The sequence below is a fragment of the Lissotriton vulgaris genome, chromosome 7, assembly GCF_964263255.1.
Source record: "Lissotriton vulgaris chromosome 7, aLisVul1.2, whole genome shotgun sequence".
NCBI lineage: Eukaryota > Metazoa > Chordata > Amphibia > Caudata > Salamandridae > Lissotriton > Lissotriton vulgaris.
The window spans coordinates 770,062,298-770,088,084 of NC_141695.1; the positions used below are offsets into that span (position 1 = coordinate 770,062,298).

Sequence of the window (25,787 nt, forward strand, 5' to 3'; positions counted from 1 at the left end):
GCATGGCTTGGTAGTTCGGGCTGGACTGTTCCCATTTGGCACATGGTCAGACTGATTTGCATATATAGCCATGTCTGAACTGGGTTGGCAGAGTGGGCTAAAGAACGGTGATGGATCAAACCCAGATCTTTTGACTGGGTGTGAGTGTTTGATTGGTTCAGATGCTCCGTCCATCACCACCCCCTTTTGTGCCGCTTTTGGCCGCCTTAAGTGTGGCAGGGTATGCCCAGACGTGAGTCCCTTGCTCACTTTGCCACTGGATTCAAGCAAGCCGGGCTGAAGACGGCTGGAATGCTAGAAACCGGTCCTCGGAAGCTTGTTTCCGGTCCAGGGAAGGCATGGCTTGGCAGTTCGGGCTGGACTGTTCCCATTTGGCACAGGGTCAGACTGATCTGCATATAGCCATGTCTGAACTGGGGTGGCAGAGTGGGCTAAAGAACGGTGATGGATCAATCCCAGATCTTTTGACTGGGTGTGAGTGTTTGATTGGTTCAGATGCTCCGACCATTACCACCCTTTTTTGTACCGCTTTTGGCCGCCATTAGTGTGGCAGGGTATGCTCAGACGTGAGTCCCTTGCTCACTTTGCCACTGGATTCAAGCAAGCCGGGCTGAAGATGGCTGGAATGCCAGAAACCGGTCCTCGGAAGCTTGTTTCCGGTCCAGGGAAGGCATGGCTTGGCAGTTCGGCTGGACTGTTCCCATTTGGCACAGGGTCAGACTGATTTGCATATAGCCATGTCTGAACTGGGGTGGCAGAGTGGGCTAAAAAACGGTGATGGATCAAACCCAGATCTTTTGACTGGGTGTGAGTGTTTGATTGGTTCAGATGCTCCGTCCATCACCACCCCCTTTTGTACCGCTTTTAGCCGCCATAAGTGTGGCAGTGTATGCTCAGACATGAGTCCCTTGCTCACTTTGCCACTGGATTCAAGCAAGCCGGGCTGAAGACGGCAGGAATGCCAGAAACCGGTCCTCGGAAGCTTGTTTCCGGTCCAGGGAAGGCAAGGATTGGCAGTTCGGGCTGGACTGTTCCCATTTGGCACAGGGTCAGACTGATTTGCATATAGCCATGTCTGAACTGGGGTGGCAGAGTGGGCTAAAGAACGGTGATGGATCAAACCCAGATCTTTTGACTGGGTGTGAGTGTTTGATTGGTTCAGATGCTCCGTCCATCACCACCCCTTTTTGTACCGCTTTTGGCCGCCATAAGTGTGGCAGTGTATGCTCAGACATGAGTCCCTTGCTCACTTTGCCACTGGATTCAAGCAAGCCGGGCTGAAGATGGCTGGAATGCCAGAAACCGGTCCCCGGAAGCTTGTTTCCGGTCCAGGGAAGGCATAGATTGGCAGTTCGGGCTGGACTGTTCCCATTTGGCACGGGGTCAGACTGATTTGCATATAGCCATGTCTGAACTGGGGTGGCAGAGTGGGCTAAAGAACGGTGATGGATCAAACCCAGATCTTTTGACTGGGTGTGAGTGTTTGATTGGTTCAGATGCTCCGTCCATCACCACCCCCTTTTGTACCGCTTTTGGCCACCATAGGTGTGGCAGGGTATGCTCAGAGGTGAGTCCCTTGATCAGATTGCCACTGGATTCAAGCAAGCCGGGCTGAAGATGGCTGGAATGCCAGAAACCGGTCCTCGGAAGCTTGTTTCCGGTCCAGGGAAGGCATGGCTTGGCAGTTCGGGCTGGACTGTTCCCATTTGGCACAGGGTCAGACTGATCTGCATATAGCCATGTCTGTACTGGGGTGGCAGAGTGGGCTAAAGAACGGTGATGGATCAATCCCAGATCTTTTGACTGGGTGTGAGTGTTTGATTGGTTCAGATGCTCCGTCCATCACCACCCCCTTTTGTACCGCTTTTGGCCGCCATAAGTGTGGTAGGGTATGCTCAGACGTGAGTCCCTTGCTCACTTTACCACTGGATTCAAGCAAGCCGGGCTGAAGACGGCTGGAATGCCAGAAACCGGTCCTCGGAAGCTTGTTTCCGGTCCAGGAAAGGCATGGCTTGACAGTTCGGGCTGGACTGTTCCCATTTGGCACAGGGTCAGACTGATTTGCATATAGCCATGTCTGAACTGGGGTGGCAGAGTGGGCTAAAGAACGGTGATGGATCAAACCCAGATCTTTTGACGGGGTGTGAGTGTTTGATTGGTTCAGATGCTCCGTCCATCACCACCCCCTTTTGTACCGCTTTTGGCCGCCATAAGTGTGGCAGGGTATGCTCAGACGTGAGTCCCTTGCTCACTTTGCCACTGGATTCAAGCAAGCCGGGCTGAAGACGGCTGGAATGCCAGAAACCGGTCCTCGGATGCTTGTTTCCGGTCCAGGGAAGGCATGGATTGGCAGTTTGGGCTGAACTGTTCCCATTTGGCACAGGGTCAGACTGATTTGCATATAGCCATGTCTGAACTGGGGTGACAGAGTGGGCTAAAGAACGGTGATGGATCAAACCCAGATCTTTTGACTGGGTGTGAGTGTTTGATTGGTTCAGATGCTCCGTCCATCACCACCCCCTTTTATAGCACTAGATACTGGGCATCATCCTCAGGACAATTAGATCAATCATTGTTGTCTTAAATAATACAATTACACAATGCCATTATCGCATTACTTACACATAAATAACATAAGGAAAGAAGGGGGAAAAAAGAGAGAGAACAAAATTGTTAATAAACATAGGTTCTACTAGGCATATTAGAACAGTGACTTTTGTGGGTTAAAATGCGGCGAACTTTAAGTGGAGGGGGGACGGGTCAGTGGGTGGAAAATAAATTGAAATTAATGACAGGCGAGTGATGTGAAAGATTGCGTCCTATTTGCAGACAAGTGCTCATGAGTGCTTTTTTAGGCAGTGATTACGTAGACAATAGTTGGTAGATTCTACTCATTAAATATTAATCACATATACTGATGAGAGGAGGTAAAAATTGGCACAAAACCCTGAACCAGTTAGTGTAGGTGAAAAATTGCTTGCCTGTAAGGCTCCTAATATTGGATACCTGGTTTTAAAGGTGGTACAGAAAGGAAATAAGTTTAACTGAAACATCAGCTTGTCGTTTTTGTAAAACAACATTTATTTTTGCCTCAAAATTAAGTTTTATGTGTTTTTAGTTCATAAAACCAGCATGACATTTCATGAAAATACAAATCTTATACTTTTAAACATAAGCATTTCATTTTGGAGAAATACACCATGACTGCGGAGCAATGTTAAATAAATGCTTGGACTTAGAGGTTCACTTTCCTCTTTCATCTGCCTCTATCTTGTCCCCAGCATGTGCTTTTGATAACTGTGCCATTGAATATCTTGCCTGGTTTTATCTGATTTCTGGGAATCCGGCGGGCAGCTCATGAGAAGCGAATGATCCCGGAAGAAGAAAGGGGGGAATATATGTTTGAGTGAGACCGTCTGAGGGGCGAGTTCTGCAGGCCTTCCTACGTAACACTGTGTGCTTTATGTCCCATGGATGTGTGTTTGTGTGTGGATGTGTGTGTGAGTGTGTGTGTGTGTCTGTGACAATGTTGGGGCAAATTACCCCGGCATGGATTTTAAGCTTTATTCTAAGGTTTATTTAGGCATTAATGGTAATATAACGAAACTGGTGCTCATGTAAAGCGCTCTGATACCCGATGTCTCGGGTTTATTTCGCTATATAAAACAAAAAATAGAAACATCAGTTGTTGGCCTATCATCTGGGTGGAAAGACATGCGTGATAAAGTCACATGCGTTCTAATGGAAACGTGGTAAAGGTAAGGTGTGGTTCCCAATTCTTTGTGAAGGATGTTTCCCAACTGCTGTGCAACTTCTTCTACTCTTAGAGCTGAGATTTTTTCATGAAAGTCTTATAGTCTGAACCTGAGCGTAATAGGACGGAATGTATGAAGCTCTGTGGTTATACTGAATAAGCAGCTACCTATGTTATGCCATCTATTAATGTAATAACTGCACTTTCACAATTGCTTTATTAACCTCCCTGCTTTCTCAAATTTGCTTGAAAATGCACGATTTTCTTCTCTTTTTTCACCGTGGAGGGCCAGCCGAGCACTTTGCCGGGCGGGTTTAGTTCCCAGTCCAGCCCTGGTTTTAATTATAATTTGCACGCCTGTCTCTCACATACTCACACTCATCACACCACCAAGCTCAGAGTCCTATAACCTAATATCTGCACCTTTGTGTTCATTACTCACAACATGAAAACTCTTCCCATATAGCCTCAAAACAAATACAGTACCCTCCTAACTGAACTGGACGCTCCATTCAGTCAACAGAGAAAAAAAGTGTTTCCTGCCACCTGTAACTTTCAGGAGCAGCACCTGTGAACAATGGCCATCTGTTGTGACTTCAGGAGCACCACTGGGATACAGCAACCATCATCTCCAGCACACAATGGGGGGGACACCATTTCAGTGAGCAGAGAAGGGCTTACTGATCAAGCCCTGTCCCAAGCCTGCTCACTCTAAAGGGGCCACACTGGACTGGATCATCTCTAAAGAATCCGTAGTCAAACTTGTCTCCATAGACCCATGCGACTGGTAGGACCAGCACACCATCCCCTTCGTTTTACCAGGGACCCACAAGTCAAAGATACCGCAATCAGTGATTCCCAAGCACTGGATCAGAGACACTAAAAGCCTTCACCGTATCAAACTGGAAGCACGCTGCAATTCCGATATCCCCCCCCCCCCCTTGCATATAACTTCGGTCAGTGACCTCAATGATCATTACTCAGCATCCATATCGAACATCCTGGACGACCAGTCCCCTCTAAAACTAAAAAGGTCACAAATCAAAGATAGAAACCCCTGGTTCTCCGATTCCCTCAACATGGAGAGGAGATCCCTAAGACAAGCTGACTGAATCTGGAGACAGCACCCCTCCACCGAGCACCTTAAACTTCTCCTCCAGGCAAGAAACTCTTACAACAAACACAACCTGAACTCAAAAAAAGATTACTTCAGATCGGAATTGGGGAATGCCAGGAGCAGACCCCGCAAGCTCTTTGAGCTGATCAAACACCAATCCAATAAACTGGCTAAATCTCAGCAAGAATCCCCTAAATCTCTAATATCTTTGGAGGAATATTCCTCTTTCTTTACTGATAAAATCATGGCACTAGAAATTGAACTCAATGCCGCCGATTACTCTCATCTCCTTCCTGACCTCCCCCCTTCGCTGCACTACCCACACCGGCTCCACCTAAAAACCAAGCTCACTGGACCGACTTCGAATACTATGACGAAGACTCCATCTCCAAAATCCTCTCTACTTTGAACCCCAATAACCTCTTCAATTACCCTCTACCATCTAACTGCCTCACTGCAGTCACCCAAGCCATTATTCCTTGCTGGGCTACAATAATCAACGCCTCACTTCAGCAGGGCTCTATCCTGGACCCCTTGAAAACCGGTCAAGTCCTTCCTATCCTAAAAAAGCCATCGCTGGACCCCTCTTCCCCCGACAACTTCAGACCTATCTCCAATATCCCTCTGTTAGCTAAAGTGTTAGAAAAATGTGTTCAACAGCAACTAAGTCAGCATATCAATAACTTCCACCTATTGGACAACTTTCATTCTGGCTTCAGACCAGGGCACAGCACGGAAACCACAATGCTCCACATAGTGGATGATGCCCTCCAAGCCCTTGACCAAGGCATAACCTGCCTTCTAATCCTTCTAGATCTATCCTCCGCCTTCGATACGGTCAACCATGATAAACTACTTGAACGTCTTAATCTCAGGATGGGGCTCGATGGCGTGGTCCTAGAATGGTTTAGGTTCTTCCTACATAACTGATCTCAGAGATTCCTCATTAACGGCAACCTATCAGCTCACACCCCAGTCACAGTCGGTGTTCCCCAAGGCTCAACCTTATCACCCACCCTCTTTAACCTTTACTTAGAGCCACTCACTGAAGTTCTTCGTACCGCCAACATCTCCTACCACATGTACGCGGACGACACCCAAATATACATCAATATTACATCACTTGAGGAGATCCTTACCCTGAACGAGACCCTGAAACTAACTGTCCAATGGCTTGCTGCTTACCAACTGAAACTCAAATCAAAGAAAACCGAATTCCTCCTGATCTCCCGCTCTAAAGTCAGCCCTGCGATCGAGACTTGGATCAAAGCCATCAAAGCCATCACAGCCTTAAACTGCCCACCGACCATTGTGAACTCTGCCAAATTCTTGGGCATACTCCTCGACAGTAACTTGAACATGCAGGACCACATCAACTCAATGGCTAAATCAGCCAGATTCCACCTGAACTACCTGTGGAAGTTAAAACCCTTCATAGATGCTCTAGACTTAAAAATGACAGTCCTAACACTAGTCATATTGAGACTGGAATATGGTGCTCCACCCTCACTGGTTTAGCCCAAATTTCTCTGGCTCCTCTAAAAGCCTGCCTCAATGCGGCTGCATGATTACTCACAGGCATGAGGAAATTTGACCACATTTCTCCACATTTGAAAGCACTAAACTGGCTCCCTATGGAAGCCAGAATACGACTGAAAATTGGATGCATTACTCACAAGGCCCTCTACACAAACTCCCCTGCCTATTTGGCGCAGAAACTGGTGATATCTGGAGGAACCAGGAACTCCTGGTCCGCTCAAAACATCCTGCTGCAACCTGCTCGCTTTCAGAAAAAAAGATCGTACAAAAGGGCATTCTCCGGAGCAGCACCAAGAATTTGGAACTCTCTCCCGCCTGACATCCGAAAAATCCCCTCTCTATCACGCTTCAAGAAGGAGACCAAAACTTTCCTCATGGGCAAATTCCTAGGCCAATGTAATGCTTGCACCTACCACAGTGTTTCTATCAAAACCATAACTATTGCCTCTTCCGCAGTTTACCAACTTGCCCTGATATGTAATTGTGGGACTCCTGTTCCTGTTTTTACTGTTCCCACTATAACTGTATCCTATGCTCCTCAGTTACCCTATCCCGCTCCAAACCTTGTATATTTCTGCACGTAGGTTTATGTTGCTTTGTTACCTTGCTGTGTTGCTTTGTTTACCGTGTAACTGTGCAAAGCGCCCTGATACCGTCACAGGTCAAATTCGCGCTCTATAAAACATTGAAATAAAATAAATACAATAAATAAATAAAAATAATAAGGGCATATCCAAAGGGCATGCTATGCATAATCTTGATTTGTTATATTTTCATCTTGCCGAAAAGCGTAGTTGTTGGTTTGAATCATGGCAGTGAGAGGCTGGGTTTGCTTAGATTGCCTTAGAAGTAAGGTGTTCCAAAGGACTTTCAGGGCCATCATTCATACCTCCAAGTGATGGAGGTATGCCCAGAGAGAGGGCTAAATCCAGAGAGAGGGGAACGAAGTTTTTGAATCTAAAAGTTCTGAACTGCTAGATGTAGTGTTGCATTAGATGGATTTGAAGGTAATTAGAGCAGACACTGTGGTACATGGGTGATCTCACTGACTGGGTAACCCTACATTTGGGATATGTTTCCTTGTAGATTGCTTTGCTCAAAATGTTTTTCATGGGTAGCCTTGAAGGTGTCATTGCTCAGTACACGGTGACAGACAGCTCGGGAACTCTGGGAGTTGTGGCAGAGAGACTTGTAAGCTGGGTAGATCAGAGAATTGCAAAAGAGAGCTTTAAAGTCTACAGTGGGGTTAAAAAAATGCAATTTATGACCTTTTATGTGGAGGCTCACAGATCTATAATTGATGGCATTGTGAGTGGGGTGGTTTTTGAATTGTGATTAATTACCTTGTCAGTTCTGCTGGGCGGCTTTGTAGTTTGGACAGATAATACAGTTCTAATTAATGGCACTGTCATTTAGGCAGCTCTGTGATGTTTGCTGTGTGGCTTTTCAGATAAGATACATCAATTAGTTGCAATGGCTGGCATTCTAGTATTGGTATTTCATAGAGTTGTGATGAATGTCCTTGATGGTTGGTTAGCTCTAAGCCCCCATATCATGCTTCTTCTTAATTGCTAATTGATGCATCGGGCCATGTAAATCCTTATTCATTTTCATAAATTGAAGCACTTGTTTTCATTATTGTGCAACAACGAACATTACACTTGGTCTTGTCTAGAAGACAAATCCACTGAGTGAAAACACATGAAGTTCAAGTATGACTGCGTGTTGACTCTGTGAAAGACCGAACCTCTCTTTATGGCAAACCTTAAATGCTTCAATATTAGGCATGCAAAGATCCTTAAACATGCACTGTGTAATATGTTGCCGGCTTTCATATTTACATTCTGTACTTTCGCACTAGCTACAATGTTATTGATTTTCTGCACTAACATATGGTTGAAATAAAGCCTTATATATAAATAGAGTGTGGGTTTCATGTGTGTAAGCAAATGTATCAAAAGGCTGCCAGAGCTCACAACAGTTAACCAAATATGTCTGTGACAGGTTGTTATATTCCCAATCTGCATGATCTACAGGTGTCTTGAGGTGATCCTAGGGGTCATAACTTGTCTGTTCGTCCAGCGCACAGTAGGTACGTTGCTTCAAACCTGCTCTTGACCAAGTGCCAAGAAGGAACTACAGGATCCTGTTCATAGCCCTTGAGAAATCATAACAATGGTGTGTATAGCTTTGGAGGGTTGTGACGGATGGCCTATGGGTTGGGTAGCTTTGAACGTTCTGATAAATGCCCTAGTTCATGTGGTAATTTCTAGAGCTTGGATGGACTATTTGTAGGTTGTAGGTTGTAGGTTGTGCACCTTGTAAAGTTGCTGTGAGGGCTTTGAGATTGGGGTAATTATGAACAGTAAAGGATAGCCTTGCCACCTGGGAGGTTTAGAGTATGATGATGGATGATGTTGAAGCTTGACTATTTTGAACAGTTTTGATGTTTGTTGTTATAATTTGACTGTTTAAATTTCTTTAGATGGGTGGGCTTTCAAATGGGGCCTTAGAGCTGTGATGGCTGGGCTTATTTGCTGTGAAGTCGAGACTTGTGATGTATGTTCTTGTAGGCTAGGTATATTTTAGAGGGTTTCTAAATGTATTGTATGTTCCCTAGCTGAGTCTTGTGGTGGATGACAATGCAAATTGAGTTGCTGTAAAGGTTGTAGTAGCTTGTCTTGTAGGATAACTAGAAAAAGGTTGGATTCGTAGTTATTTATATATATATATATATATGTGGCAGTGTTCCATCGCGTATGGTTTCAAGGCGTTAAAGCGCCAGGATACCCTTTGGGTGACAGTTTAGCGCTATATAAATACGCAATACATACATACATACATATTTCAGAATAGTAATGTATAGAATCATAAGTTGAGTATCTTTGAATGACATGATGCTCTGCCATATATGTTGGGTTTTTGTTAGAGTTATGATGATAGATTTATAAGTTGATTATTTTGAAATTATATGATGGGTTGGTTCTCTCAGATTTTGGTTGGTTGACCTTGTATTCTGTGGCATTTTTAGGTAAGCTAGTTGCAATGTGTAGTCTTGAATGTCCAGCAGCCCGATGTTTTATGATGGGTGTATTATGTATGAGGTATGGGAAACCATGAATAACGGGGTGGATTTCCTTAATGGTTGGGTAGTTGTGAAAGTATTGTTGGGGTCCTTCTGTCTCGAGGGTTCTGGTTGGTGTCATTTTAGGTTTTGTTAGGCCAGAGAGCAGTTCTGGATTGTTTTCAAGGTTGTGCAGCTCCAAGAGTTCAGCAGATGACTTTGAACAATTTGCCAATTACTACTTGTCATGGGTAGCCTTGTAGACTGAATAGCTCAAGAGATGTGCTTGCTTGCTGGGTAGCTTGCAAATTTGGGTTTGACTGCAGGATTTGGTGTATGACCACAAAATAAGTTGGGTGTTCTGTGCTTCACTGCTTACAGTGAAACTAGCTTGTTTCCAGAGAAATCAGTCCGAATTTTGTTTCCTTAATGGAGTATGCTTTATGTCTGTAGCCACGCTACTGTGCAAAGATCATTCAAATAGCATTTCATAGGCTAGGGCAGACGTGACTTACTTGTGTTTTAGTACAAGGGTCAAGGGTCAAGGGATGAAATTGTTCTTTCATGATTGCTGCAGTGCTCAGAATCATCATGAATTGAGCTGTGGGCGCCTTTGTTTCAGGAAGCACCATCCTTCCCCCAGTGGAGTTGATGGATATTAGTTCCTCCATCGCTGTATAAGCGAGAAACTTTCTCCAATGCCCATTCTTGCAATGGCGTTTCCACATTTATATCTGTGTCTAAGAGTTCACAGCACTTCTGCAGAACATCTGGGCATGTTCAGAATTGTTCATGAGAGCAGATTTTCGTGAAGAAAGTGGGGATCACCTCCTAACCGGATAATGTCCTGTTAAAGGTGCTGTGTAACGTGAGCGCACCACCTGCTGATACATGTGATGTCTTGTGACTTCTGTGGCTAAATGTGCCTGCTACAGAAATCTGTGTGTAACCTGCAGGCCAGAGGTTTGAATCCTGGTGGTTCTACCTCACGCAGCCTTAATAAGTACCTGCCGAACTGAGGAACAAGACATACTATTTGCAGCATCAAAGCACGCTAATTGTTATCATTCTCTGGCTGCGCTGTTAGAAGGCGAGCGGCTCCAAGCTCAGTCCCCGCTCAGTCTTGGCATTGGCTCCCATCCTCTGAGGGTGCGCTAATTGGATGTGTGTGCGACAAGGCTCCTGGGGACTAGCACTCACCTCCCATTGGGCGAGGGCGTGTCCTAGGTGCTTTTGCTCAAACACATTTGCCATCTAGCAAATTTCCTGGTGTTGCCACGATAAGAAGGCAAAATGGTGCTACATGTAAGAACCCACACAGTGTCTTTTTATAGAGCTTATGTAGAAATGCCCTATAGAAGCATTTCTATAGCCATGGTGCGCTGCCGAAATACATTACTGGGCGGATAGCATGCTCTACCCTGGAGGAGTACTTGGAAATTCTCCCCTAAGACACAGTCTCACCATATGTGCATCCTGGTACTTACAGTGTTGTTTTTCTCTTGCTCTGGGAGGTCTAGACGTGTGGTTTCTATTCTAGGGATCAGAACTGGCCTCAGCACTTGGTATAAGTGATCATGACTTGAAGTACCACACCAAGGCGCTAGGAGTTTGTTATGTATCAGGCTGATACAGCGCTACATTCAAGGTGCACTTGACAGCTGACTTGCTTCTAAAGTCACTAGTGGCATTGTCACCAAGACAGAGGAAGTAGTAGAAATGGTTCGAAGTTCTTGTTTAAAAACTATCCCTTTTAATAAGTATCTGACAGTGCAGTGATATAGTTAAGCATGGGTGGAATTTGCTCATTCGTAATCGCGATTCGCCAAAATCCGCTAAATTCCGCCAGCTTGAGAATTTTTTTTTTGCGAGTTCGCAAGATTTTTTTTACCTGTTCGAGAATGAGAACTTGCGCATGCGGTCGCAACGGTCGTGAACATGCTGTTTCCACTTAACCAGCCTGCTCGCGATGCCTTTTTCCTGTTTTGGGTCGCAATGACGTGTTTACGTTTGCAATTTCCTGTTTCGGGTCGCAATGACGTGTTTGCGTTCGCAATTTCCTGTTTCGGGTCGCAATGACGTGTTCGCAATCGCGGCGTCTCTGGGCCAGCTATCAAAATCTCGCAGCTCACGCGAACAGGGAGGAAAACTCATCAGCGAACTCATAATCATGGTAAGTCAATGCCGCGCACGCGAGATTGTATTATTGAAGCACGAACAAGAAAAAAAATCCACCAACTCGCGAATTGCGGATTTTGGGACAATTTCGCGCGATTCGCTGATCGCAAAATTGCCATAAATTCTCAAATTCAGCAAGCGGTTTTCCGCCCATACTTAGATATGTGTGACATATTGAAGTCAAAGGTTCAACATGTTAAAGAAATAAACTTGTTTGAATTTTGAGGCAACGTTATCATATTTTATGTGATGTTTGTTGCATGATTTACACAGTAATTATTTTTAGAGCTCGGCTCGTAGGGCCAAGATGCATTTTTTGGCCTGGCTCTGGCTCGGCTCTCCCTGTTACTTTGTTAGCTTGCCAACCTCTAGTGTCAGCTTGAAATACCGCAGAGAGTAATGCCTCCGGAAGACTTCTCAGTCACACAGCACCCTTTGTGAATAACACATAAAGAGGGCAAGAGCCCATTCTGTGTACCCTTTCCGGGCGCCTGTCAACTACCAGATCCTACGTGGTTTCCAGATTTGCCACTGTTCTCTATGCTTGTTCCCTTGAAACAGTTGCATTTTGTGTCTTTAAATTCACCATCTAATGTGAAGGACTCTTCCGGGCATTGTCTTCTCTTTTTGTGAATTCATATTTCCTATGGTTGCTCGTGTCTGTCCACCAGCGCTTAGCTATCATTAATGCAGGAGTGGCGCCGGGCATGAGGGGCTATTCTGCACCCCAATTATTCTCTGTTTACCCAGGGAAGCTTTTTCCTTTCTTGCATTGTGGTTCATGCTTCCTTTTGTTATGCGGAAGCTTCCTGCCTCCATAGTGTAATTTCTAATTTTATGAGCATTTATTTGCTATAAGATGCATTCTGGGAGACTGTCCTGATTTAGCACGTCTTTTTGGTTTGGCAACCCTCTGTTGACCATACAGTGCCCTACTGCAGTCCATACTAACTGCTGCTATCTGATTTGAGAGGTGACTTTGTGCATGCCTGTGTCGCAGTGAAGTTGGCTAAATAGTGCCACATGCTATATAGGGCAGTTGTTCTTAACCTTTTGTTTTCTTTAGCCCCTAACTGAATCACTGCTGGAAGATGGGGAACCCCGCTGAAACAATTTGTATGATTTTAATCTCAAATTAATACACAAAAATACAGAAACAAATATAAATCAAACAAATACACAAATTATATATTTTGTTTCACTATAAAACATACAAGCCGAAATTTTAAAGGGAAGATTTGGAACTTTTCAAAATGTTTTTTTTATAAAGGACAAAGCTATATAATTAACTAGCTTATCATTTTGTCTTTTTTCCTCCTAATGCATGTTCTATTTTTTTCTGCACAAACAAATGCTTCAGTTCAAGCCACCAGACCTCCATACTAGATTCCATTTTATGTCCTTGCCCTCCTCCCGCGAACCAAGATAAGGATGACATTATTTTTTAACCTCCAATTTCTAATTCCTTCACATTTACACTGTTTGAAGTATTCCAATGTTGCTTCTTATGTCTATATACTTTATTAATCTGCCAATATTATCTAATGTTCTAAACATTTGCGGACCTCGGAGTAGGCAACATGGAACCCCAATAGGCGAAGGACCCCCGGTTAAGAATTCTTTCTTAAAATGTAAATGGCGCAGCGACGGACTAGTGGATGAAGAGAGCTTGCTGAAAACCCCTGTACATGAGTATATTAAATATAATTCTAGTGTAATCAAAAGGTCTTGGATAATGCCTGTTAGACCTGTCTGGCTTTTTGCGTAGTCCCTCCAATTTATTATTTATTTTGTCCCCTTTTTGCCCCTCATACCATTAATAATTTTTGTGTCCACTAACTTTTTCTAGGTGTTGGTCAAGGGGATAGGTGTTCTTTTCCCCCCTCATAGTTTTTCACCTCAGGCCTAGAGGCCTGTTCTGACAGGAATAGTTGGAGGCACAAAATGGTGGCTACCAACTGCCCTAACTGCCAAACCCAGAACCAGTCCCATAGTGTAGTATAGGGCGTTCCAGAACCTTCTGGTCCCTTCTGGACTTCCGAGGGTCAGCCTATAAAAGGCGGAATGCTGGACAGCCATTTTGTCTGTCAGTGAGGAGCAGCTAGAGTGAAGGCTGAGGTCTGGTAGGGGTAGGATCCTGAAGGGTGGATTGCTCTACAAGGGTAGCCCTCTGTCAAGGCTTTCCCACCTCCCATTCCTGTTGTCCTAGCCAAGTTAGTTCACCCTGCTGACCCTGGACAGTTAGGTGAGGGGGTTAATTCCAGTAGTCTGTGGAGCTGAGAAGGACCCTGCCCTGGGAGCTGAACTAAGAGATCCCCTGTGCCCCTAAGTCTGTCCAGTAAGGAGGGGTAGGGGATTAGTGCTGAAGAAGAGCTCTGTGGCTCTATTCTGAAGGAGCCCCCCTTTTACCCCCCCTCCTCTCTCGAGTGTGGAAAGGAAGCACTTCCTCTAAATAACCTTGAGATTTCCTCACTATTGACTGGTCCTGTGGCGTGTGGCAAGCCTCTCAGCCTGTTAGGTGGAAAAGTGAGAGACTAGGATCTCGTTCTCTTCGTTAAATTGGGAGCGGGACCCCTGGGGCACTGATCGCGCTCCGTGTCAGCGCCTTCAAAGGAGAGGAAAGAGTTAGCAGCCTGACTAATCTCCTAGCGATACCGCGCATGATCCCAGCTGAGCCGGGTGGTTAACGCAGGAGGGGCCTAGGTTCGAGCAGGCCCGTTGCGGAGATGCTACTCCGTGAGAGGACGTCGGCGGAGACGCTGAGGCCGAGACGCCTAACTCAGGCGCATGCGCGTTGGCGCCACCACGAAGGAACCGCCGGCCGGAGCTGAGGAAAGGTGCCAAGGGTAGGAGCAGTCCGCTGAGCAGCCGGCGCCTGTACCCTGCCGGTAAACCTGCGAGAAGGCCTCTGCTCCTCTGAGAGGGAGCGGGGAGGCCTAATTCCCTGCCGTGAGTCCGGTAAAGTGCCGGTAAACCTTCGAGAAGGCCTCCGCTCCGCTGTGAGGGAGCGGGGAGGCCTGATCACTGCTGTGAGTGTCCAGGAAGCGAGGCAGGGGTGTTGCAGCGGAGCACCCCCCCCCCCAGCGCGTTACCAAGTAAGCGGGGAACCCCAAGGGGGTGGCTTTGGAGAGCTAACTGTGACCTGGATCATCCCACTCCCTGCTAACTGAGGTGGTGCAGCGCTGATTGATTCCTGCGCTGAGAAAGGGGTAGAAATACTGTTATAACTGCACATCTGCCAAGACTACAGTCTCAGGGAACTTAAGTTATACAGGAGGGGCAGAAGGAGTCTGAGGCTTATTTAGTCTGCTGTGACATTTTCTTCTAGCCTCTGGTACTTGACAATTTGTGGCAGCTTGACTTCAGAAGGAGTGGAGTTGTTGGGGAGTCCAATAATCCAGGGTGGGAAGTGTAATTCTGCATTGGGAACTAGAGAAGTGAGGGGATTGTACTGTGAACCTGAGAAAATCTTTAATATTCCTGACTAATTGAAATGTACTGTTGATGCTAATTAATGGGAAAGTTGATACTTTTGAAAGTGCTAATGCTAACTCTCATGACAACTATATGTACTGAGTTGTGAGTTCCAAAGATACTAGGCAGAGTATATTATTTTTATAAACAAGCACGTATTTTTCTAACATTGGTGTAGTGTCATTTTTATGTGTTATTGCGTGGAATTACTGCTGGGAGGTTTGCAACCTTCACATTTGTGCCTCTAGTGTTTATGTCTTACCCTAGGCCAGGCTACCCTAGGTGACCTGACATCCCAGGTTCCAACAGATTGGTGTCTAGCGGTGGGATCCTGACTTGGTTGCAGCTACTCAATAGTAATTAAACGCAATACACTGGCCTACACCAGGAGTTTTCTCCTTGCGGCCCTCCTAATTTGAATTTTGTTTTTCCAAATTTGTTCCTGGTGGTGGGTGGAGATTATCCTCAGATCACACTTCTTCGTTCTCTCCTGAGTACTCATTTAAACCCATATTTGGAGAATGGAATTAAACCTTGAGGGGCTAGAGTCCTACACTGTGACCCAACTGAAAGAGTGGTGTCAACGACAGGGGGTATTCTTCAAAAAAGGTGCCAAGTAAGGCGAGTTAATGACAAGCATAAGGGCATGGGTGGAGGCTCATATAGAGGAGGAACAGGACACGGAAGAGGGTGATAGGGACACTGTCCTTGAGACCGCAATGCTGTACCAAGCTGAAGGGGGGAATCTGCTGACAGGTCCCAGGACACTTTCGAGTGAGGGCAGCAGCGTCTCAGTGAGGAGTTTAACTGACGCCGAGTTGGAAGACAGGAGGGAGGAGAGGAGAATGAAGTTGGATTTAGCTAGAATGGAAATGGAGAGGGAGGACAGGAGGTTGGCCCACGAACGAACCATAAAGGAGCTAGACCTTCAAGCCTTAGCACTAAGGTCTCCTAATCCAAACAATGGTGGCAGCGAAAACAAAGTAAATACCAGGGAACCCAGACCCTATCTACCCAAGGATGTTATTGCTAGTTACACCACAGGCTATGACATTGCCAAATGGTTAGCCGCATATGAAGTTTCTTTAAGGGCTCATGGGATCTCAGACACTCACTGGGGGGGTGGGCTGTATAAATATATGCCACCTGCTGGCAGAGATACCTTGTTGGCTCTGGAGCAGGAAGAGCAAACCCACTACCCTGCCATGAAAGTGGCACTGGTGAAAAAGTTTGGGCTTACCCCTGAAAAATACAGACAAAGATTTAGGGGAAGTCACAAACTGAGTACCCAGAATTGGGTGGATTTCTTAGATTACGCCAAGAAAGCCTTGGAGGGTTGGGTCAAGGGCAGTGAGGTGAAAGACTTTGAGGGGCTGTATGATCTATTTTTGAAAGAGCACCTCCTCGAGAAATGTTTTCCCGAGCTGCGCCAACACCTGGTGGACAGCAAGCTGACCAATCCCCGGAAGCTTGCAGAGGAGGCGGACATCTGGGCAAGTACCCGGGTGTCCTCAAAGGGGACTGGAGGGGATTCCCAAAAGGCCGGTCAGGGCGCCCCCCAGAAGAAGGAGGGGGGAGATAAAAAGAGGGAGTTCTCTAAAGGTCCCCAAAATAATTTCCAAGGAAAGGGAGCAGGTTTCACCCCTAAGGCAAACCCGCCCAGAAACCCTAATCCTGGCCAAAGCCAGCAGCCAAGGGTTCTCCACTGTTTTGAGTGTGGTGGTGTTGGACATTATAAGGGAGATGTCAGATGCCCAAAGAGACCACCCCCTCCCACCGGAGGAAAACCACCGGGAGTAGCTAGTGTAGCGCTCGGGGAGAAGTTGCCCTTAAATAAGGGGGGTGAATGGGCGGGTGTCACCTTAGTGTCCTTGGGAGAGCGGGAGATGGTTCCAAAGATCCAGGTGCCCCCAAATACTACAAAGTATGGGCAATGGGTTACCATCAATGGCCAGAGAGGGGAGGCTCTGAGAGATACAGGAGCCAGTATGACTATGGTGAGAAGTCAACTGGTGTCTCCAGAGCAGGTGGTTCCCAATGTACTCCACCCCGCCGCGATGGCTGACGGCAGAATGGGCCACTATCCAGTGGCTGAGGTTCCCTTTGAGTGGGAGGGGGTTGCAGGTTCACTTCGAGTTGCCGTAAGCCCTGCCGTGCCAGTCGATTGTCTGTTGGGGAATGACATGGAGCACAACGCTTGGAGAGAGGTGGAATACCGGACGCACTCTGCGATGCTGGGTACACCTGACTGGGCCTGTGTGAGCACACGGTCTGCGACTGCCCGAAGAGGGAGTTCGCCTGGGTTGGAGCCTGGAGCAATGGCCCAACCCGCTGCCAAAAAGGGACAGACCCGGAGACAGGAAGAGCCTGCTTCGGCTTCCACACCCCATGTGACAGATCGGCCACCGGCGGTGGTGGACCAGGAGTCCGTGGAGGGGGAAGTAGACTCTCTGGAGGATTTACCCATCCCTGCAGAGTGGCATGTGGAGGGAGGTCCTACCAGAGAGGAATTATGTAAGGGGCAGAGGGAGTGCCCTACCCTTGAGGGACTGAGGCGACAGGCTGAAGTCCAGGCAGCAGGTGATGTTACGGGACACTACCATATTTACTGGGAGGATGGACTCCTCTACAGTGAACCCAAGGTACCCTTACCTGGTTCATCAAGGGCCTTGGTAGTCCCGCAACAATACCGAGCCTTTCCTGCTAGAATTGGCTCATGCTATACCCCTGGCAGGACACTTAGGCCAGGACAAGACCTTTGCTCGGCTTGTCCTCCACTTTTACTGGCCTCAGATGAAAGTGGCGTCCAACACTTACTGTCGGACATGTGTATCCTGCCAGGCCAGTGGGAAAACAGGGGTGAAGCTGAAGGCTCCCCTGGAACCACTTCCAGTCGTTAGCACACCCTTTGAGAGGGTGGGCATCAACATTGTAGGGCCTTTAGATCCACCAACAACAGCTGGTCACAGGTTTATCCTGGTTCTGGTGGATCATGCCACACGGTACCCAGAGGCAATTCCTCTGAGGACAGTCACTGCACCTGTGGTGGCTAGAGCCCTAATGGGGATCTTTACCCGAGTGGGATTCCCCAAGGAGGTTGTGTCTGACAGGGGGACCAACTTCATGTCAGCTTACATGCGGGCGATGTGGAAGGAGTGTGGAGTGACCTACCGGTTCACCACTCCTTATCACCCCCAGTCAAATGGACTGGTTGAGAGGTTCAATAAGACCTTGAAGGGCATGATCAGAAGTCTGCCCGAAAGCCTGCAGAGGAAATGGGACGTCCTCCTACCCTGTTTGCTCTTTTCTTACAGGGAAGTGCCACAGAAGGGAGTGGGCTTCAGCCCCTTTGAACTTCTGTATGGGCACCCTGTACGCGGACCTCTCAGCCTGGTGAAGGATGGTTGGGAGAAGTCTCCCAGGAAACCCCCCCAGGATGTGGTGAGCTACATGCTGGTCTTCAGGAGCCAAATGGCGAAGTTGTGGAAGCAGGCTTCTGACAACTTGGAGGCCAGCCAGGCAGTTATGAAAGAGTAGTATGACCACAATGCTCACCAGGTGGAATTGGAGCCTGGCCAGAAAGTGTGGGTGATGGAGCCTTGAGAGCTTAGTGCCCTCCAGGATCGCTGGACAGGCCCATTTGAAGTGTTGGAGAAGAAGGGTAAGGCCACATACCTGGTGGACCTTAAGACCCCTCGACAGCCCCTACGGGTGCAGCATGCCAACCGACTCATACCCCACCATGAGAGGCCCGAAGTCATGTTGATGATGGTGACTGATGGGGAAGAAGAAGCGGAAAGCGAACCTCTCCCAGATTTATTCTTGTCTCAATAGAAGGATGGGTCAGTGGAGGGAGTGATTCTCTCTCCCACTCTAACTCCTGAGCAGCGGGAGGACTGCCGCCAGATACTGGAGCAGTACTCTACGTTGTGTTCCCTTGTACCGGGAAGGACTCACCTGTGTACCCATGACGTGAACACAGGGGACAGCCCACCAGTGAAGTCGAAGACCTACCGGCTGTCCGACAAGGTGAAGGCTAACATCCATGGAGAGGTTGCCAAGATGCTAGAGTTGGGAGTTATCGAACCTTCTAACAGCCCTTGGTCCAGTCCGGTGGTGCTCGTGCCAAAAGCCGCGCCACCAGGCACCACACCCGAACTGAGGTTCTGTGTGGATTACCGGGGACTGAACTCAGTGACAAAGACTGATGCTCATCCGATCCCTAGGGCGGATGAATTAATTGACCGACTAGGAGCTGCCCATTACTTAAGTACCTTTGACCTCACTTCAGGGTACTGGCAGATCTCCTTGACAGATGGAGCAAAGGAAAGGTCAGCCTTCTCCACGCCTCAGGGACACTTCCAGTTTTGTGTGATGCCCTTTGGGCTCAAAAATGCCCCTGCCACATTTCAGCGGCTGGTGAACCAGGTCCTCTCTGGAATGGAGAGTTTCTCTGCTGCTTACCTGGATGACATTGCTGTCTTCAGTAGCAGTTGGGAGGACCATTTGCAACATCTGCAAGCAGTTCTCCAGGCCCTGAAACAAGCTGGATTGACAATCAAGGCCAGCAAATGCCAGATTGGGCAGGGGTCGGTTGTGTACCTTGGACACTTGGTGGGTAGGGGGACAGTGCAGCCCCTGCAGGCGAAGATTGAGGCAATCATGGCCTGGGAACCCCCCAAGACACAGACTGAGGTCCGAGCTTTCCTGGGCCTCACAGGCTACTACCGTCGCTTTGTGAAGGGGTATGGCACTATTGTAGCGCCTCTCACAGAGCTCACCTCTAAGAAACAGCCTCGACGGGTAGTTTGGACGGGAGCTTGTCAGCAAGCTTTTGAGAAACTAAAGCAGGCAATGTGTGCAGCACCGGTCCTGAGGGCCCCAGACTTCTCCAAGGAGTTCATTGTCCAGACAGATGCATCAGAACATGGCATTGGAGCAGTGCTATCGCAACTAAATGAAGAGGGCCTGGATCAGCCTGTGGTCTTCTTATCCAGAAGACTGCTTCCCCGGGAACAGAAGTGGAGTGCAATTGAGAGGGAAGCTTTTGCGGTGGTGTGGGCTCTGAAGAAGCTGCGGCCATACCTGTTTGGCTCGCACTTCCTGGTTCAGACTGACCACCGCCCCCTTCGTTGGCTGATGCAAATGAAGGGGGAAAATCCCAAGCTGTTGAGGTGGTCCATCTCTCTACAGGGAATGGACTTCCGGGTGGAACATCGGCCTGGAGTGGACAACGCCAATGCAGACAGTCTCTCCAGGTATTTCCGCCTTAGTGATGAGGACTCCCAAGGGGTTGGGTAGTTCTCCCCACTTTCAGCTGGGCGGGACGCGTGTTAGACCTGTCTGGCTTTTTGCGTAGTCCCTCCAATTTATTATTTATTTTGTCCCCTTTTTGCCCCTCATACCTTTAATAATTTTTGTGTCCACTAACTTTTTCTAGGTGTTGGTCAAGGGGATAGTTGTTCTTTTCCCCCCTCATAGTTTTTCACCTCAGGCCTAGAGGCCTGTTCTGACAGGAATAGTTGGAGTCACAAAATGGTGGCTACCAACTGCCCTAACTTCCAAACCCAGAACCAGTCCCATAGAGTAGTATAGGGCGTTCCAGAACCTTCTGGTCCCTTCTGGACTTCTGAGGGTCAGCCTATAAAAGGCGGAATGCTGGACAGCCATTTTGTCTGTCAGTGATGAGCAGCTAGAGTGAAGGCTGAGGTCTGGTAGGGGTAGGATCCTGAAGGGTGGATTGCTCTACAAGGGTAGCCCTCTGTCAAGGCTTTCCCACCTCCCATTCCTGTTGTCCTAGCCAAGTTAGTTCACCCTGCTGACCCTGGACAGTTAGGTGAGGAGGTTAATTCCAGTAGTCTGTGGAGCTGAGAAGGACCCTGCCCTGGGAGCTGAACTAAGAGATCCCCTGTGCCCCTAAGTCTGTCCAGTAAGGAGGGGTAGGGGATTAGTGCTGAAGAAGAGCTCTGTGGCTCTATTCTGAAGGAGGCCCCCTTTTACCCACCCTCCTCTCTCGAGTGTGGAAAGGAAGCACTTCCTCTAAATAACCTTGAGATTTCCTCACTATTGACTGGTCCTGTGGCGTGTGGCAAGCCTCTCAGCCTGTTAGGTGGAAAAGTGAGAGACTAGGATCTCGTTCTCTTCGTTAAATTGGGAGCGGGACCCCTGGGGCACCGATCGCGCTCCGTGTCAGCGCCTTCAAAGGAGAGGAAAGAGTTAGCAGCCTGACTAATCTCCTAGCGCTACCGCGCATGATCCCAGCTGAGCCGGGTGGTTAACGCAGGAGGGGCCAAGGTTCGAGCAGGCCCGTTGCGGAGACGCTACTCCGTGAGAGGACGTCGGCGGAGACGCTGAGGCCGAGACGCCTAACTCAGGCGCATGCGCGTTGGCGCCACCACGAAGGAACCGCCGGCCGGAGCTGAGGAAAGGCGCCAAGGGTCGGAGCGGTCCGCTGAGCAGCCGGCGCTTGTACCGTGCCGGTAAACCTGCGAGAAGGCCTCCGCTCCTCTGAGAGGGAGCGGGGAGGCCTAATCCCTGCCGTGAGTCCGGTAAAGTGCCGGTAAACCTTCGAGAAGGCCTCCGCTCCGCTGTGAGGGAGCGGGGAGGCCTGATCGCTGCTGTGAGTGTCCAGGAAGCGAGGCAGGGGTGTTGCAGCGGAGCACACCCCCCAGCGCGTTACCAAGTAAGCGGGGAACCCCAAGGGGGTGGCTTTGGAGAGCTAACTGTGACCTGGATCATCCCACTCCCTGCTAACTGAGGTGGTGCAGCGCTGATTGATTCCTGCGCTGAGAAAGGGGTAGAAATACTGTTATAACTGCACATCTGCCAAGACTACAGTCTCAGGGAACTTAAGTTATACAGGAGGGGCAGAAGGAGTCTGAGGCTTATTTAGTCTGCTGTGACATTTTCTTCTAGCCTCTGGTACTTGACAATTTGTGGCAGCTTGACTTCAGAAGGAGTGGAGTTGTTGGGGAGTCCAATAATCCAGGGTGGGAAGTGTAATTCTGCATTGGGAACTAGAGAAGTGAGGGGATTGTACTGTGAACCTGAGAAAATCTTTAATATTCCTGACTAATTGAAATGTACTGTTGATGCTAATTAATGGGAAAGTTGATACTTTTGAAAGTGCTAATGCTAACTCTCATGACAACTATATGTACTGAGTTGTGAGTTCCAAAGATACTAGGCAGAGTATATTATTTTTATAAACAAGCACGTATTTTTCTAACATTGGTGTAGTGTCATTTTTATGTGTTATTGCGTGGAATTACTGCTGGGTAGTTTGCAACCTTCACATTTGTGCCTCTAGTGTTTATGTCTTACCCTAGGCCAGGCTACCCTAGGTGACCTGACATCCCAGGTTCCAACAATGCCAGACCTAGAAATGTTGTTCACAAAGCACACAAATTTAATTTTAAAGCAGGTCGCAGGGTATCAAACCTGGATGTTTTTTATTTGCCATCATTGCCATTGGCGGCCGGCACAGGTAAACGCGGTAGGGCGGTATTCAAAGGAGGGAAGTCGACAGACGATGGATTTGGTATAATTATATAAATAATACCTATTTTGTCGTCTGTCTGCTCCCCCCCCTGCCGCACCCTGCCCCGCCCCACCGCCCTTACCTGTGCCAGACTGATCATTACAATGCTGAACAAGATTTGGTTTTAGATAAGTTATTTTTGGTGATACAGCTGAGAAATTACCACTGACTCATTGAAGTGGAATCTCATGCTTAACAAAAGTTTCCTCTTATTTATTTTTCGCCTCTTTCTTTTTAAATGATGTGCAAACTTTTTGCAGAGTCCCTATTCCCTCAAACAAACAAAGGGCAGGAACAAGAATAGCAACTGGTTGAGGGGCAGCCAGCCACCTTGTATGTTTGGAAGGATTCTTATGGCCATTAGTGCTTCCTATGCCCTTTGTTCTGCCTACACTGGGTGGTTACTGGAAGGATTAACAGTAGCCTGCCTCACCTACTGTACATAGAATGATGGACACATGCCTGCTTCTGAAAGCAAAACGGCTATCTTCTGTGTTTTTTTTTCCATAGCGTTTGTCACAAACTCACAAATTCTCTATTTTCCCTCTACAGGTTGCCCTGCGAATCCGCCCCGTTAGTGAGCTGGAACGCGAAGAAGGTGCTACCATCATCGCTCACAAAGTGGATGACCAGGTAAACTCTTATTCCTTTCCCCAAAAGCCTTACGCTTCCCCTACCAATCACACACCCGTCTATAATAATGGACATCTGCATAGGTGGTGACTGCAAACTGTTGTTTGGCCATGGCACCCAGACATGTTCACTCTCACTTGGAGACCATTTTTTTTTATTTGGAGGTGATCAAGAATGTATTAATAGTCATTCATAAACACAGGGGGCCTCATTTATGAAAAGTGATGCATCGCTGCGAGAAAACAGCGATGCGTCACTTTTCATTGCGCCCTCCTTGCAACACCAATGATGCGTCATATTTACAGTATGACGCATCATGTCGCAAGGAGTTACTGATACGTCAGTATTTCTGACGTATCAGTAGTTGCATGGGGTCCGACAGGACTCTTTATTGAGCCAACTCTCTTTAACGCATACGTTAGGCCATTTCACAATTGAAATTGTGGGGATCTCTTTAGTATCATATGCAGATGATGATCGACTTATTGTTTCCTTCTCTTGGATGCCTCTCAAGATGCTGCTAAGTTTCAGGAGTGTATGCTGGTGGAGGCCACCTGGTTGGATGACAATAATCTCAAAGTTAACTTTAATAAAACCAAGATTTTGTTGTCTAGCAAGCACACTCAGAGTTGGGGTGATCATTGTTGGACGAAGGCTTTGGGACCTTATCCTCCACCCAAATCATCTATCAAAAATCTAGGCATATGGCTTGACCACTTCCTCTCCTTTGAATCTCAAGTGAGAACTCTTGCAGGTTCCTGCTCCGGTCTCCTCAGAGGCCTCAAACCTATCATAGTTTTAGATAAATTCTAAATTCGACAGGTGATCGTTCAATCCCTTGTCCTGCGCGTCTTGACTAATGCAACATTTTATATTTGGGTTCAAGAAATCCACTCTGATGAAGCTGCAATTAGTCCAGAATTCTGCAGAATTGATTGGTCTTTCTAAATTCTGTACTTCATCGGGGCTTCTTCTGAAACTTCACTGGTTTCCAATTGAAAAGCGCATCCAATTTAATGTTCTTAGTACCACGCATAAGTTTATGCACTACTCAGGAGCTCCTATCCTATCAGAAATTATGCTGCTCTACTTTGCCACCAAAACTCTTCACTCTGCAGATCTTGACCTGGCAGTGATGCTCTGATTTATGATAAAGATATTGGGTGGACTCTCCTTTCATGTGCTTGCGCCTGTCTTTTGGAGCAGCATGCCTCATGGTTTGAGGCTAGCTAGAATCAGATTTTTTTTCAGAAAAAATTTAAAACATATGTAGAAAAGTGCCTCTTTTTGCATGGTTAGCCCCCAATTTTTATCCGATGCCTGATGTGATTTTGAACTGTAAGTGCTTTGGGTCCGTGCTAACCAGGTGCCTAGCGCCATATCTCTTTCCCCAAAACTGTAGCACGATTGGCATAACTTCAGTTACCCCTAAAAGTCCCTAGTAAATGGTACCCCTAAACCTAGGGTATGGGTACTGAAGATTGTCCTCTGGGTCTCCAGCACCGATTGTGCCAACACAGAGCCCCTTAACCAACACTATGCACTCTGCCACGGCAGGCTGTGTGTCTTGGTGCAGGAAAATTTGAAGATTTGGCATGGCACACAGCCCTATGTGCCACTTTCGCATGCACTGCAAAAGATATAGTTAAGCCAACCCTATTGCAGGCCTTCAACCCTAAGGCATGGTGCACTGTATCCTATGTGTGGGCATATCTGCATGAGCAGACAGGCCCTTACAATATCCAGTTTATTCTGTGATGTAAGTGAACAGGGAAGCCATAAAGAGTACATGGGTTGGATACTCGTCAACACGCGTTGCCCAGCTATGTGATGCCTTTACTGATCTCTAAGGTGTTTGTTACCAAACATCTTGTCTTAACAAATCCTCACTGATGCCAGTGATAGATTTATTAATAAATTCACACAGTAGACCCTTTTATAGGGTATCCAGAAAACCCACCAAGCCCTGCTATTTTCCACTTTTCTGGGTCCAGCGCTGGGAAGCCCTGTTGTTAGGGCAGCCATGTGCTCTACAAATCATATTAACACACCATAACCTGAGCTGTCCCACAAAGTTGGTGCTGTTTCCAGGGAATGGATGGTAAATGATGGATTTCTTCAGACCATCATTGGTTGGAAAGGTTTTTAAGCTATGTCTGTTAGTAGCAAAAGGTCTGGAGTGTGCTTTTTAACGAGATCAGCGATTTCTATTTGATAGTTCGAAAGTGACCTGCAGTTGTGAAGAATACCTTTGAATGGTTCCTGATTGTGTCATTTCAGTATGGTAGGAGTGGTTTTAATTTCAGCAATGTTTTCCTGATGTTTGCTTCTCTCTTTGACTATGCTATTCTTCTCTTTTTTGTTGGAGAATATAAGTATGCTGAGTGTTAGAGATGGGGTTTCTGGTTGGCAGAGTCAAAGCAGGAGCCACCACTCTACTCAGGGTAAGCTAGATACATACTAAAATATAACCAGTGTTCACCCACTG

General features: G+C 47.3%; 1 protein-coding gene across 2 annotated transcripts in view; it reads left to right on the forward strand.

Moving 5' to 3' along the window:
- KIF19 (kinesin family member 19) overlaps positions 1-25,787 on the forward strand; it is a 347,663-nt gene that overhangs the window by 7,736 nt on the left and 314,140 nt on the right. For both annotated transcript variants that reach the window (XM_086930997.1, XM_086930998.1), the window contains exon 2: positions 23,219-23,299. In XM_086930997.1, coding sequence (XP_086787123.1) covers positions 23,219-23,299 — 81 coding nt within the window. The remainder of the gene's footprint in view (positions 1-23,218; positions 23,300-25,787) is intronic.